General features: G+C 54.4%; 2 protein-coding genes across 3 annotated transcripts in view; one reads left to right on the top strand and one right to left on the bottom strand.

The window, feature by feature from the left end:
• The first annotated feature begins 1610 nt into the window (after positions 1–1610).
• On the top strand, positions 1611–7097 carry Fstl3 (follistatin like 3). The gene is made up of 5 exons (XM_031350058.1): positions 1611–1761; positions 2920–3105; positions 4355–4570; positions 5574–5801; positions 5882–7097. The coding sequence occupies exons 1-5, from the start codon at positions 1665–1667 to the stop codon at positions 5923–5925; spliced, it is 771 nt and encodes a 256-aa protein (XP_031205918.1). The 5' UTR covers positions 1611–1664; the 3' UTR covers positions 5926–7097.
• A 196-nt stretch (positions 7098–7293) lies between these two features.
• The window catches only part of Prss57 (serine protease 57), a 6819-nt gene continuing 2908 nt past the window's right edge, over positions 7294–11204 (bottom strand). Inside the window, exons 3-5 of one of the 2 annotated variants that reach the window (XM_031350055.1) lie at positions 9862–10006; positions 8448–8711; positions 7294–7883 (exon numbers count right to left, since the gene is read on the bottom strand). In XM_031350055.1, coding sequence (XP_031205915.1) covers positions 7692–7883; positions 8448–8711; positions 9862–10006 — 601 coding nt within the window. In that variant the 3' untranslated portion in view covers positions 7294–7691. Of the gene's footprint in view, positions 7884–8105; positions 8263–8447; positions 8712–9861; positions 10007–11204 lie in introns of those variants that run through there. The other variant, XM_031350057.1, reaches the window with a different exon arrangement.

Here is an 11204-nt window from a genome sequence, read left to right as displayed (position 1 = left end):
TATTTATTATTATATCTAAGTACACTGTAGCTGTCTTCAGACACACCAGAAGAGGGCGTCAGATCTCAGTATGGGTGGTTGTGAGCCACCATGTGGTTGCTGGGATTTGAACTCATGACCCTCGGAAGAGCAGTCAGTGTTCTTAACCGCTTGAGCCATCTCTCCAGCCCTCCTTTTTTTTTTTTTTTTTTTTTTTTAAAGATTATGTATTTTATATATGTGAGTACAATGTTGCTGTCTTCAGACACACCAGAAAAGGGCGTTACAGATGGTTGTGAGCCACCATGTGGGAACTGAACTCAGGACCTCTGGAAGAGCAGTCAGTGCCCTTAACTGAGCCATCTCTCCAGCCTCCCCCCCTCCCCCGCACCCCTCTCCTCGCTCCCCAAGTGAGTGCTGGGATTCCAGGACGTGCCTCCTGCCTGATGAGCTTCCCCTTGCACGGGTAAGATCTGTGTGCACACCCCCATTCACAGGCCAGACGACATCGGATGTCTCCCTCTCTCACATTTGGCCATAGCCTTTTGAGACAAGAGTCTCTCACTGAAGTTGGAGGTAGGGTGGCCAGCAAGCCCCAGAAATCCTCTTGTGTCCACCACACATTCCTGGGATTACAGGCGTCCTTGCCCCACATTGGCTTTTTACATGGATGCTTTGAACTCAGGTCTTCCTGTCTATGTAGCAATCAGTCTTAACCCCTGGGCCATCCTCTAAACTCTGGGTTTGGCTTCATTTTTCTTTCTTTCTTTTTTTTTTTTTTATTTTTTTATTTTTTCGAGACAGGGTTTCTCTGTGTAGCCCTGGCTGTCCTGGAACTCACTCTGTAGACCAGGCTGGCCTCGAACTCAGAAATCCACCTGCCTCTGCCTCCCAAATGCTGGGATTAAAGGCGTGAGCCACCACTGCCCGGCTCATTTTCCCTTTTTGAGTCAGAGTCTTGGGTAGCCCAGGTTATCCTTGAATTCACTACATAGCTAAAAATGACCTTGACCTCTCCATCCACCAGCCGCTACCCCCGAGAGCTGGAATGGCAGGTGTGTGCCATCATGCCGGTGGACTGGTAGACTCCAGGGCCTGTGCGTGCTGGGGAGCACTCTCCCCACGGAGCTAGCTTCAGATGACCTCAACTTTAGTTTGACTCACTCTGAAGCCCTAGCAGATCACAAACTCACAGCAATCCTCCTGCTTCAGCCTTCCAAAGGCTAGAATGGTAGGTAGGAGTCTTTAAACAGTTTGGAGCAGCATGGAGACACCCTTTGCAACCGTGGGTACTGTCAAGGTGAAGGTTAGGCGAGAGGCTAGAGAGACCAGATGGCAACCTCAATGCTACGCTTAGCCCAGGTAGGGCTTCTCACCTGCACCCGAGAGATCCCCAAAGGAACACTGGACACCTGGAGGTGTCCACCTCCCAGAACATGCCCTCCAGGCCACAGTTTGTGACCTGACCCCATTGTGGACTGTTCTTCCTAGACAACTGTCTGGTTCCCAGATGGGACATGGCCTGCCCCCGGTGGCCACCCCCGCGCAGGCCCGGGCCCGGCGCCTCGGGGACACGTCCGTCCCGCTGCGCCCCGCCCCGCCCGCCGCCGGCCCCGCCCGCCCTGGGCTTTTATAGGCCGAGGCGTCTGCACTCGCTGAGTCCCCGCTGCTGCCCAACACTCGCCATGCGTCCTGGGGCACTGTGGCCGCTGTTTTGGGGAGCCCTGGTCTGGGCAGTGGGATCCGTGGGTGCCGTGATGGGCTCGGGGGATTCTGTGCCCGGTGAGTGGGGCTGGGCGGAAGGGGCGGGCGAGCGGGCCACCCACGTGGCCTGAGGAATGCAGCAGGGGGATGTCTGGGGTGTGCTTTGGCTGGGTGGGCGAATGCGGGGCTCCACGCCTCCAGCCTCAAAAGAGGACTGACATTTATTTATTGAGCTCTTACTGTTTACGTGCTTTCCCATGAGTCCACAGAACTTGTGGCCAAAACTTGTGGGTACTTTTTCCTCCCTGTTTTCAGGATAGGTAAACTGAGGCTCGGGGTCATGAACCTTCCAAGTGACATGGTAGGAGGCTCCTTAGGCCCTAGAGAGACATCTCTGGGTGACTGGCCCTGCTAATGCCTCTTAGGCAGAGGGGCTTCAGGAGTCTCTGGATGACATGCCTCAGGTGGAATGGTATACCTGCATCTGGCCGGGAGAGCTCCAGCCTCAGTATCCCTTTTGGTAAAGCCTTAACTGAGGTGCTGGGGCCCAGTTCATGGAGGAATTCGGCAGTGTCTCAAGCAAGAATAAGTTCTGATGGGGGGGGGGGGCTATCTTCACTTAAGGGTGAAGAAAGCCAAAGGTTCTGTGTTCTAGCCCCTACCAGCCTGGCAGGGCTGCTGGCCTCCAAGGGAGCCAAGCCCCCTCCCCTAGGGCCGCGTCCCCCGTCCCAGTCCCAGGGGAGTGAGCTCACGCAGAGGGAATGTTCCCCAGTTGGAGTGAGTAAGAGGCGGGTCAGGCGAGGGGGGGCTGCAGGCCGGGGGCTCGGCTGTCCTGGGCACTGTCTAGACAGAGGGCAGAGGCGGGAAGCCAGTGCAGGCCCACAGACCCTCACATGCCGAGTGCCTGGCATTTGAAGGGGCTGGGCAGGGTGCCAGTTCTCAGGCCTGGAGGCCAGGCGGGAGTTGGTGGTGGATCACTGGGGTGCGGCTCAGAGAAGGATTCCCTACACAGAAGAGCTCGAGCCACAACTGGGGCTTTCTGCCCCTTCCTCCTGTACACAGGGCGTTCATGATGGCTATGGACATCTCTGAATTGGTCGGGGAATTAGATCTGAGGTGTTGGGGGTTGGTTAGGGGCTTGCTCCACAAAGAACATGCATAGGGATAATTCTTAGGTAGAGATGGGGTCTGGAGCCTCCTCCTCCTCCTCCTCCTCCTCCTCCTCCTTCCGAATAGGTGGCGTGTGTTGGCTCCAGCAGGGCGGAGAGGCCACCTGCAGTCTGGTGTTGAAGACACATGTCAGCCGGGAGGAATGCTGCGCTTCCGGCAACATCAACACTGCCTGGTCCAACTTTACCCACCCGGGCAATAAAATCAGCCTGCTAGGATTCCTGGGCCTTGTCCACTGCCTCCCCTGCAAAGGTGAAGCCATGGGGGCTCCTGATGGTGGACAAGATCCAGAGTGAATGGGGCACTAGGGAGGGAACCCTGGCCTCAGAGAGGGGTCACGGATGCCCTGGGGCCCACAGCTTGAGGAGGCTCTGAGAAGCCCTCTGGTTTCACCATGTAAAGCCCCTAACCTACAATCCTACCTCACCTGGTGGGGAGGAACATAGCCTTAAACCCTGACCTGGCACTAGGCTGTCCCCACTACTACCCTCATGGGGCTCTGAGTACCACCCATTTTACATAGCTAATATGCCTAGGGTATCTATCTATGCTTTATTCTGAGCGTGCCACCCGCATCCCTGCTGAGATGAATGAGTAACAGTCCAGGTGTGCCCTCTGCCTTGGAGGAAGCATTGACAGAGGGCACCCCTGGCCTCTCTGTGCTCAGGGCTGAACGGGCAGGCACCCAGAGAAAGTGACGGGAAGGATTTGGAGGGAGCAGACATGAGATCTAGGGTTGGGGTGATAATGAGGAGTTTGCTGAGTGGAACCCATGGGCAAGGGTGTACTGGGTTTAGGGTTGGTCTCTAGGGGTAGGAGTGACATCAGGCAACTTATCCAGGAGGAAGTAGGTAGGGCTGCACACCCTAAAGACCAGCCCCAGGAGCTCGCATTGGCCTCAGGGATAATGGCTGTGTGGTCCAGAGCCCATTGCCACACTCCCCTCCTCCAGACCCCACCTCTACTTTCTGGGAAGAGGAAGAATTTCAAGAAATGCCTGTCCTCGGGCTTGAGAGCCTGATTGCCTTCCCAGCCTCCTCTGGCCCTGGGGACTGGGGATGGGAATTTGTCACCTCCCTTTTCTTTGATTTCCTAAAGCTAGCTAGAGGGTCAGTTCCAGATGTATGGTGGGTGGGCCCTCTGGGGGTATCCAGGTGTAACCCTGTAATGTGGGTCTCCCCAGTTCCTGGATAATCAAGAGTTCAAGGCCAGCCCTGGCTCCAAAGCAAGTTTTGAAGTAGCCTAGGCTACTTGAAACCATCTGAAAAGAACAAAATAAAGAGTGTGTAGCTAGGTGGAAACCCCAACACAAGACTGTCTAAGCAAGCCTCAGTTTCCCCACCTGAGACATAAGGATGTGTAGGGTAAACCTCTCCTCATACCTCTTAGGGGAGGTCCTAGTGGAAACCGGCAGTGGCTGCAGCCAGTCATTGTGCATCACAGTGCGCCTGGACTCCAGTGACACGTGGGAACCCCACTCGTGTGTGCTCTGTGTCCTCAGATTCCTGCGACGGAGTGGAGTGCGGTCCCGGCAAGGCGTGCCGCATGCTGGGGGGCCGTCCACACTGCGAGTGCGTGCCCAACTGCGAGGGGCTTCCCGCGGGCTTCCAGGTCTGCGGCTCTGATGGCGCCACCTACCGGGACGAATGCGAACTGCGCACCGCGCGCTGTCGCGGACACCCAGACCTGCGCGTCATGTACCGTGGCCACTGCCAAAGTAAGAGCCGTGGCCGTGGAGGGGCGGGGACGCAGGGACGGGCCAAGGAAGCAGGCAGGACCTGAGGGGCGGGGCTACAGAGAGGGACCGGGAAAGGCGGAGTCTGGGAAAAGATAGGGCGGGTCGAGGGGCGGGGTCTAGAGAGGGCGGGGCCTGGCAAACCACAGGCCCGAGGTAAGGTTGGCTGAGAGGCGGGCCTAGGGAGAAGGTGTGATTTATGCAGGGGCGGAGCCTGGGAAATGAGACGAGCCTGGGAGGGGCGTGGCCTTCACAGAGGCCCTGCCAGAAGTTGGTAAGTGGGCTCTATCCGGTTGTTGCCCAAGTCCTCACCTAGCCTGAAGAAGGGGCGAGGCCACGCTGGTACTTTACGGACACTATTCATTGCTGATGCTGGGGGCGGGGCCTGGGGCGGGGTTATGCAAAAGTCTGTCGGGTCAGGTGCATACCAAAGAAGGCAAGCTGCAAAGATCGTGCTCGAGCCCCGGTTTAGCTCCAGCTCTCGGGCGTGTCCAGGAGCAGGGCGGTGCGCGGCAGGGTGTGCCCTGCAGGCCAGCCAGCCCTTACAAGCGCTGACGCGCGGGAGAAGCTTCTCGTGGCGCGGGAACAGCCACGAGAAGAGGCTTGTGATGAACTGGGGAGGGAGAGAATGTGGGTGTGGCCGTGCAGGCAACATGGTGGGTGGAGCTTGGTAGAATGGGGCAGGGATTGACAACTGGGTGAGGCTGTCATGCGGGGGGCGGGACTTCTCTGAGGGGTGGGGCTTAACAGCTGAAGGGGCTTGTGTTCTGGGGCGGGGTTTAATAGAGGTGAGTGATGCTTGCGTTCCTGTAGATGATCTTGACAGCAGGTTGGGGATAGTGTCCCAGAACAGGGCTCGAAGAGTGGCGGTGCGTTTAAGTCCTAGGAGTGGGGCTTTCAGGTGGAGTCCTTGCCTGAGGGCAGCTGGACTCACAGGGACGAGACACCATCCTGCACCTGACCCGACCTCTCTCGGGCTTTTCAGAGTCTTGCGCTCAGGTAGTGTGCCCACGCCCCCAGTCGTGCCTTGTGGATCAGACCGGCAGTGCACACTGTGTGGTCTGTCGCGCTGCGCCCTGCCCGATACCTTCCAGCCCCGGCCAAGAACTCTGTGGCAACAACAACGTTACCTACATCTCTTCGTGTCACCTGCGCCAGGCTACTTGCTTCCTGGGCCGCTCCATTGGGGTTCGGCACCCGGGCATCTGCACAGGTGAGAGACGTGGGTGGGTCTGGGTATCTAGTCCACCAAGGGGCAGTGCGCCATGCTTACTGTCACCTCTATACCTGTAGGTGGCCCCAAAGTACCAACAGAGGAGGAAGAGAACTTCGTGTGAGCTGCAGCCACTGGGCCTGGCACTTGAGGCCGTCCCGATTTTATTTATTGTTACAGAAAAGATTCTAATTTATGTCACATGGACACTCCCCAAACCTGGCCTGGAACCACTTGGGGATCCCCTAGGATCCTGAGCACATATCACAAGGACGGAAGGAAAATTTTATAAGAGTTGGTATGTGCCATCACCAGGTACTGGGATCAAAGTTAGAACCCCAGTCACCTTCTGCCCAAAGAGGGCAGCTTCATGGAGACCCCCTGCTTTGATCTCCCCACCTGCTTTCTAGGCTGGAGCTGTCTCAGGGCACAGCCGATGGTAGTGTATCCATCTCAGTTGGTGTTTGCATATGGCCAGCTACAGACCAGAGCAGGCAGCATCGGGTCAGAGAAACACTGGGTTCTTTCCTGTTTAGTCCACACAAGGTGGGACCTGGTAGAAACATTGGGCCCTGGCTGACTCTCAGGCCCAGGAAGCCAGTGGACACGGGGATTCACTGTGCCCAGAAAACCCAGAGTCACTCTAGCACCTACTGCCCTGTTCCTGGACACCCACATTAGCTTTTATCCAGTTCCCCACCAGCCCCACTCGTCACCAAGCCCAGCCGCAGGTGGTGACACCAGACAGGTGCTGTTTGGGGCTGGACTGTATTACTGCTCACCCTTCACCCTGACAGCTGCCCTTGAAAGTTACCCACACCCACATGTGCCTTTAAGGAAGCCAGAAGGGGGAGCTGCAGTGCAGTGGGTAGCATTCACAGAGCCCGGCCTCCATCCCCAGTATAAACATCCACATAAACAGACATGTTGGTTCAGGCCTGTCATCCCAGCACTTGGAAAGTAGAGGCAAGGGGATCAGGAGTTCAGATTCATCCTTAGCTGTGTTATGAGTTCAAGGCTAGTCTGGGCTATATAAAATCTTATCTTTAAAAAAAAAAGAAAAACAAAAAACTTAAAAAGGAAGACAAGATGTCAGACCACAACAGAAGACCATGGGAAGGTGCACAGCCCTCCAGTTTGGGGGCAAGAAGTTCCCAGGGCCTTTCTTACCACCCTCCAGTTCTCAGCTGTGCCTTTCTTGTAATGTCCCCAAAAGTGTCCTTAGCAGGGAGCTATGGTAGCCTCTCCTACCCCAGAGTTCTGCCTCACCAAGGAAATAAAAGAAAATAGAAACCACCCTGTGTGACCTGCTTCCTTCCTCCGAACCTGGGACTAGAGTGGAGCGTGGGGCCATCCACAAAAGCTTTCAGGGACACATGGCATGTGTTCAAGGATCCCTGGGAAGCATGGAGGAGAGTGGAAGGGAGGGAATGAAAATGTACCTCTGGGGTCCGATAAGACAACTGTTACGCTGAGGCTAGGAGGCCAGGAGTGGAGTTAGAACTTTTTGGATTTTTGTCCTCACTACATGTATCAGTCCCAGTCTGTGTTAGTAGAGTTAGTCATGATCCATACGAGATAGAGCGGGTACAAAGGCCCAGGAGCCACCCAGAATGGGGACTACAGTGTAGAAGTGAGGACTTCAGGAGGGGGCACATAGTGGGTCTTGATTACAAGGGTGACTCTGTGGATTAAGGGGGGGCTCCTGGAGTTGATCGCATATCAAGCCATAAGCCATGTATCTAGTCAACCCTCAGTACAGCTGTTCATTTAGGATGAATGCCTGTAGCCCCAAGTTCTCAGGGTTTAGGGCCAAGCCATGGAATATTACAGATGTGAGCCAATGGGCACAGGTTGCCCTTTATCTCTGCCCCAATAGAGGGCTGAAATTCAAACAGCCCTCCCAGAGCATCCCGTAGAACCAGGGGATGAACTTGCCCGAACCACATCCCAGATCCAGGCCACAAACGCTGATACTTGAGTGTAGACATCCGGGGTTTTAGGGTCACCACACCAGAGGCCTGAGAAAGACACAAGGCCATGGGCCTGTCTTCCACAGACCAAGGGTCCCCCAGAGTCTGCCTGGAGTGAAAAAAGTTTGAGATTAAGAGTTGTTTTTAGGGTCTTGTGTCTCCCCAAAGCAGTCTCTTATAAGCAGACAGGTCTATGATCTTTGAGCAACATGCAGCCTATGTAGCTGTGTGCAACAGCCTCTGGTGTGCCTCCCAAGAAGCCGAAGTTCTCAAGTCTCAGCTCCTAGGTGGTACTTTTAGTGTTCCTCAATATTCAGCCTAAAATTCCCCAACTCACTGACTGGTCTCACTGTCATAATTGCTATGCAGAAATTGCTGTCATCTTTTAGAAGCCCAGGCCTGAGAGAGATATCTGTTTGTGCCCCCTACTGGACGCACCTCATATGTTTAGACATACATCTCCAGGGCATTTTTGTGCGGGATCCAGGCTGCAAAAATGAAAGTAACTCTGTATGACTCTCAGTCACCCCTCACTTTCCTGGGCCTCAGTTTCTCCATCCAATCCAACATTAATGGGACTCAGTTCTCAAAGGTAATCTACTTCCAACTCTGACCCCTTGTTGTGTGCTTCAGTTTTCCCAATAAGGCAAGCAAGTGTGGTGTGGAATCCTACCGAGCAGAAACCTCGCCGCCGGCGGTCCCCACTGTGGGTGCAGAGCATGGCAGGACTCAGCTGGCCCTGCCAGGAGCTGTTGCAGACACTTAGCTCCAGTATGTGCACCTCGACTTCCATCAGCCCAGGCGGAGGCTCCTCAAAGTCAGACACGAAGCCCCAGCCGGATACGCGGCATCGCGTGCCCACCGCGGGTGGCTTAGCACCTCTCCGAGGCAATCTTAATAGCCTCACAGCGGACCCCAGGACAGCAGAGCCATTCAACTGCAGGAAGAATGTTAGATTCAGTGGCACCCACTCTCGCACCCGACTCATCACCCCTCTTCCACCTTAGTGTCCCTATAATGTGGTCCACCCGCCATCAGACTCTTTGCCTCCAACCACACCAGGCAGCTCCATGATGGACCAGGGATATGACCTTCCACTTCATCTCTCAGAGTCCTCCTCGCTTCTCAGCCCTCCATAACTCCCATTGTCCTTGGGGTGAAGGCTCCTGGCCCACGGGTGATTCCAACCTCCTTGAGAGTTTCCCAGCTGGAGTACCTTCCCATTCAACCTCAGCTTAGACATCACTTCCTTCAGAAGGCCTTGGAAACTCCTCAGTGCAAACGGCCACCTAGGGACCCCTGTGCACCCAGTTAGCTGTGTATGGCTTTGCCAGGTGGTTGCCTGGGGCCGCGGCCCGGTCTCCTGCCACTCAGCTGGAGGGTATGGAGAAAATGACCAGACCCAGGCACATCTCGATACACCTCTGCCTCAGTTTCCCCATTTCCCAGCCTCAGTTTCTTTACTTGTACTGGAAGTCGGGTGACTCTAAGGGATCCCACTCCCAGCCTCTGCCTGTGGAGACCCTCATTCTCTCCTTTTTTGTCCTAAAAGAAAACCACTACACCTTGAAGCCCACAGTCCATGAAGGGCTTGCAAAGGTGCCTGTAGGCCACCTCTGAGACAGACACACCCTGGGTTAGGGGTTCTTGGCTTTGGTTTTTCTGACAGGTGGAAGCATGGAGGGTTCGGGACAGTGTAGTTCGGGATAGATGGGATAGATGTATGACAGGATTCAGGGGTTCCAGGTTCTACCAGCCATTTTCAAACAGAATTCAGGAACCCCAGGCATGGGCTCGTAGCAGAGCCTTTTCCTAGCATGCAAGAAAAGGGTCCAGGATGATTGTGGTGGCATTCAGGAGGCAGAGGCAGAGGCAGGCAGATCTCTGTGAGTTTGAGTCCAGCCTGGTCTATATAGTGTTTTAGGATAGCCAGGGCCGCATAGCGAGACCCTGTCTCAAAAAGGAAAGGAAAGGAGAGGAAAGGAAAGGAAAGAGTTCATCCCCAGCCCCACAAGTAAATTAAATGAATAAACTCAGAAATCGGATGGGCCCTGACCTGCCAGTCACCCTCTTGCTGCTCCACTCACCCTTAGCAGGCAGATATCGTTGGCCTGTGTGGCAGGCTGGAAATCAGGATGGCTGACAGCAGCTGCAATGCTAAAGACTTGCTGTGTGGGCTCCGGGGTGAGCAGTGTGTGGGCCCCCAGCACCACCAGCCCAGTGGAGGGGTCCCTGCAGGCCAACAAGAGGAGCAAAGTCATCGAGACTGTCCTGATGTCATGAGTTCATACAATCCCACCATCTCCAGGCAACCTCCAGTCCTTGCAATATTAACTCCCAGAGATAGAAGAGCTCTGCCCCCTGACCACGCCCCCAGCCCCTTCACTGGGGGATTTTAGGCAAAGGCTCCACAAATGGGCAACACCTCCAGACTCTCATTCGGGGATTCTATGTGGGTCTCTGTCTCTGAGCCACAATCCAGTTAGGGCCTCTAGTATTTAACTACAATCCTACAACTATCTATCTATCTATCTATCTATCTATCTATCTATCTATCTGTCGAGATATGGTTCTAGACTGTAGCTAAAACTGAGCTTCCATTTCTGTTCCCTGACTCCGCCCTCTGGCTAACTGGAATCCCCAGACTGTGCAGCCTTCCCAACAGTTAATGTGAGTCCAAACAGTAGCACACTTTGCTTGTGTTGAAGATGATCATAGTTACTGTACTGGCTGATTTTGTGTGTCAACTTGACACAGGCTGGAGTTATCACAGAGAAGGGAGCTTCAGTTGGGAAAGTGCCTCCATGAGATCCAGCTGTGGGGCATTTTCTCAATCAGTGATCAAGGGGGTAGGGCCCCTTGTGGGTGGTGCCATCCCTGGGCTGGAAGCCTTGGGTTCTATAAGAGAGCAGGCTGAGCAAACCAGAAGAAGCAAGCCAGTAAGGAACATCACTCCATGGCCTCTGCATCAGCTCCTGCTTTTCTGACCTGCTTGAGTTCCAGTCCTGACTTCCTTTGTGATAACAGCAATGTGGAAGTAAGCTAAATAAACCCTTTCCTCCCCAACTTGTTTCTTGGTCATGATGTTTGTGCAGGAATAGAAACCCTGACTAAGACAAATTGGTACTAGGAGTGGGGTATTCCTATAACAACCTGACCATGTTTTGGGGAGGACTGTGGAAGGACTTTGGAACTTTGAGCTAGAAGAGCCATTGGTTGTTAAGAGCTCTATGGGATGTTGTGTAGGAGCTTAGAAGATCATGTTGAGAGCAGCGCAGAAGATGGAGACCTGGCTTGTGAAATTTCAGAGAGAAGATTAAAGACTCTTATCAGGGCCATGTTGTTTTGATAGTGAAGATTCAGTGGTTCTAGTTAGCTGGGGCTGAAGTATCAGCTGTGATTAACAAGATACCAGAACTACTAAAGCGAA

The sequence above is a fragment of the Mastomys coucha genome, unplaced genomic scaffold (assembly GCF_008632895.1).
Source record: "Mastomys coucha isolate ucsf_1 unplaced genomic scaffold, UCSF_Mcou_1 pScaffold4, whole genome shotgun sequence".
Taxonomy (NCBI): Eukaryota; Metazoa; Chordata; class Mammalia; order Rodentia; family Muridae; genus Mastomys; species Mastomys coucha.
This window is presented reverse-complemented; position numbering and strand designations above follow the sequence as displayed.

Coding starts and splice junctions, on each gene's coding strand:
- Fstl3 (XM_031350058.1), top strand. CDS start 1,665: ATGCGTCCTGGGGCACTGTGGCCGCTGTTTTGGGGAGCCCTGGTCTGG. Junction 1,762..2,919: donor CTCGGGGGATTCTGTGCCCG/GTGAGTGGGGCT, acceptor CCTTCCGAATAG/GTGGCGTGTGTTGGCTCCAG. Junction 5,802..5,881: donor GCACCCGGGCATCTGCACAG/GTGAGAGACGTG, acceptor CTATACCTGTAG/GTGGCCCCAAAGTACCAACA.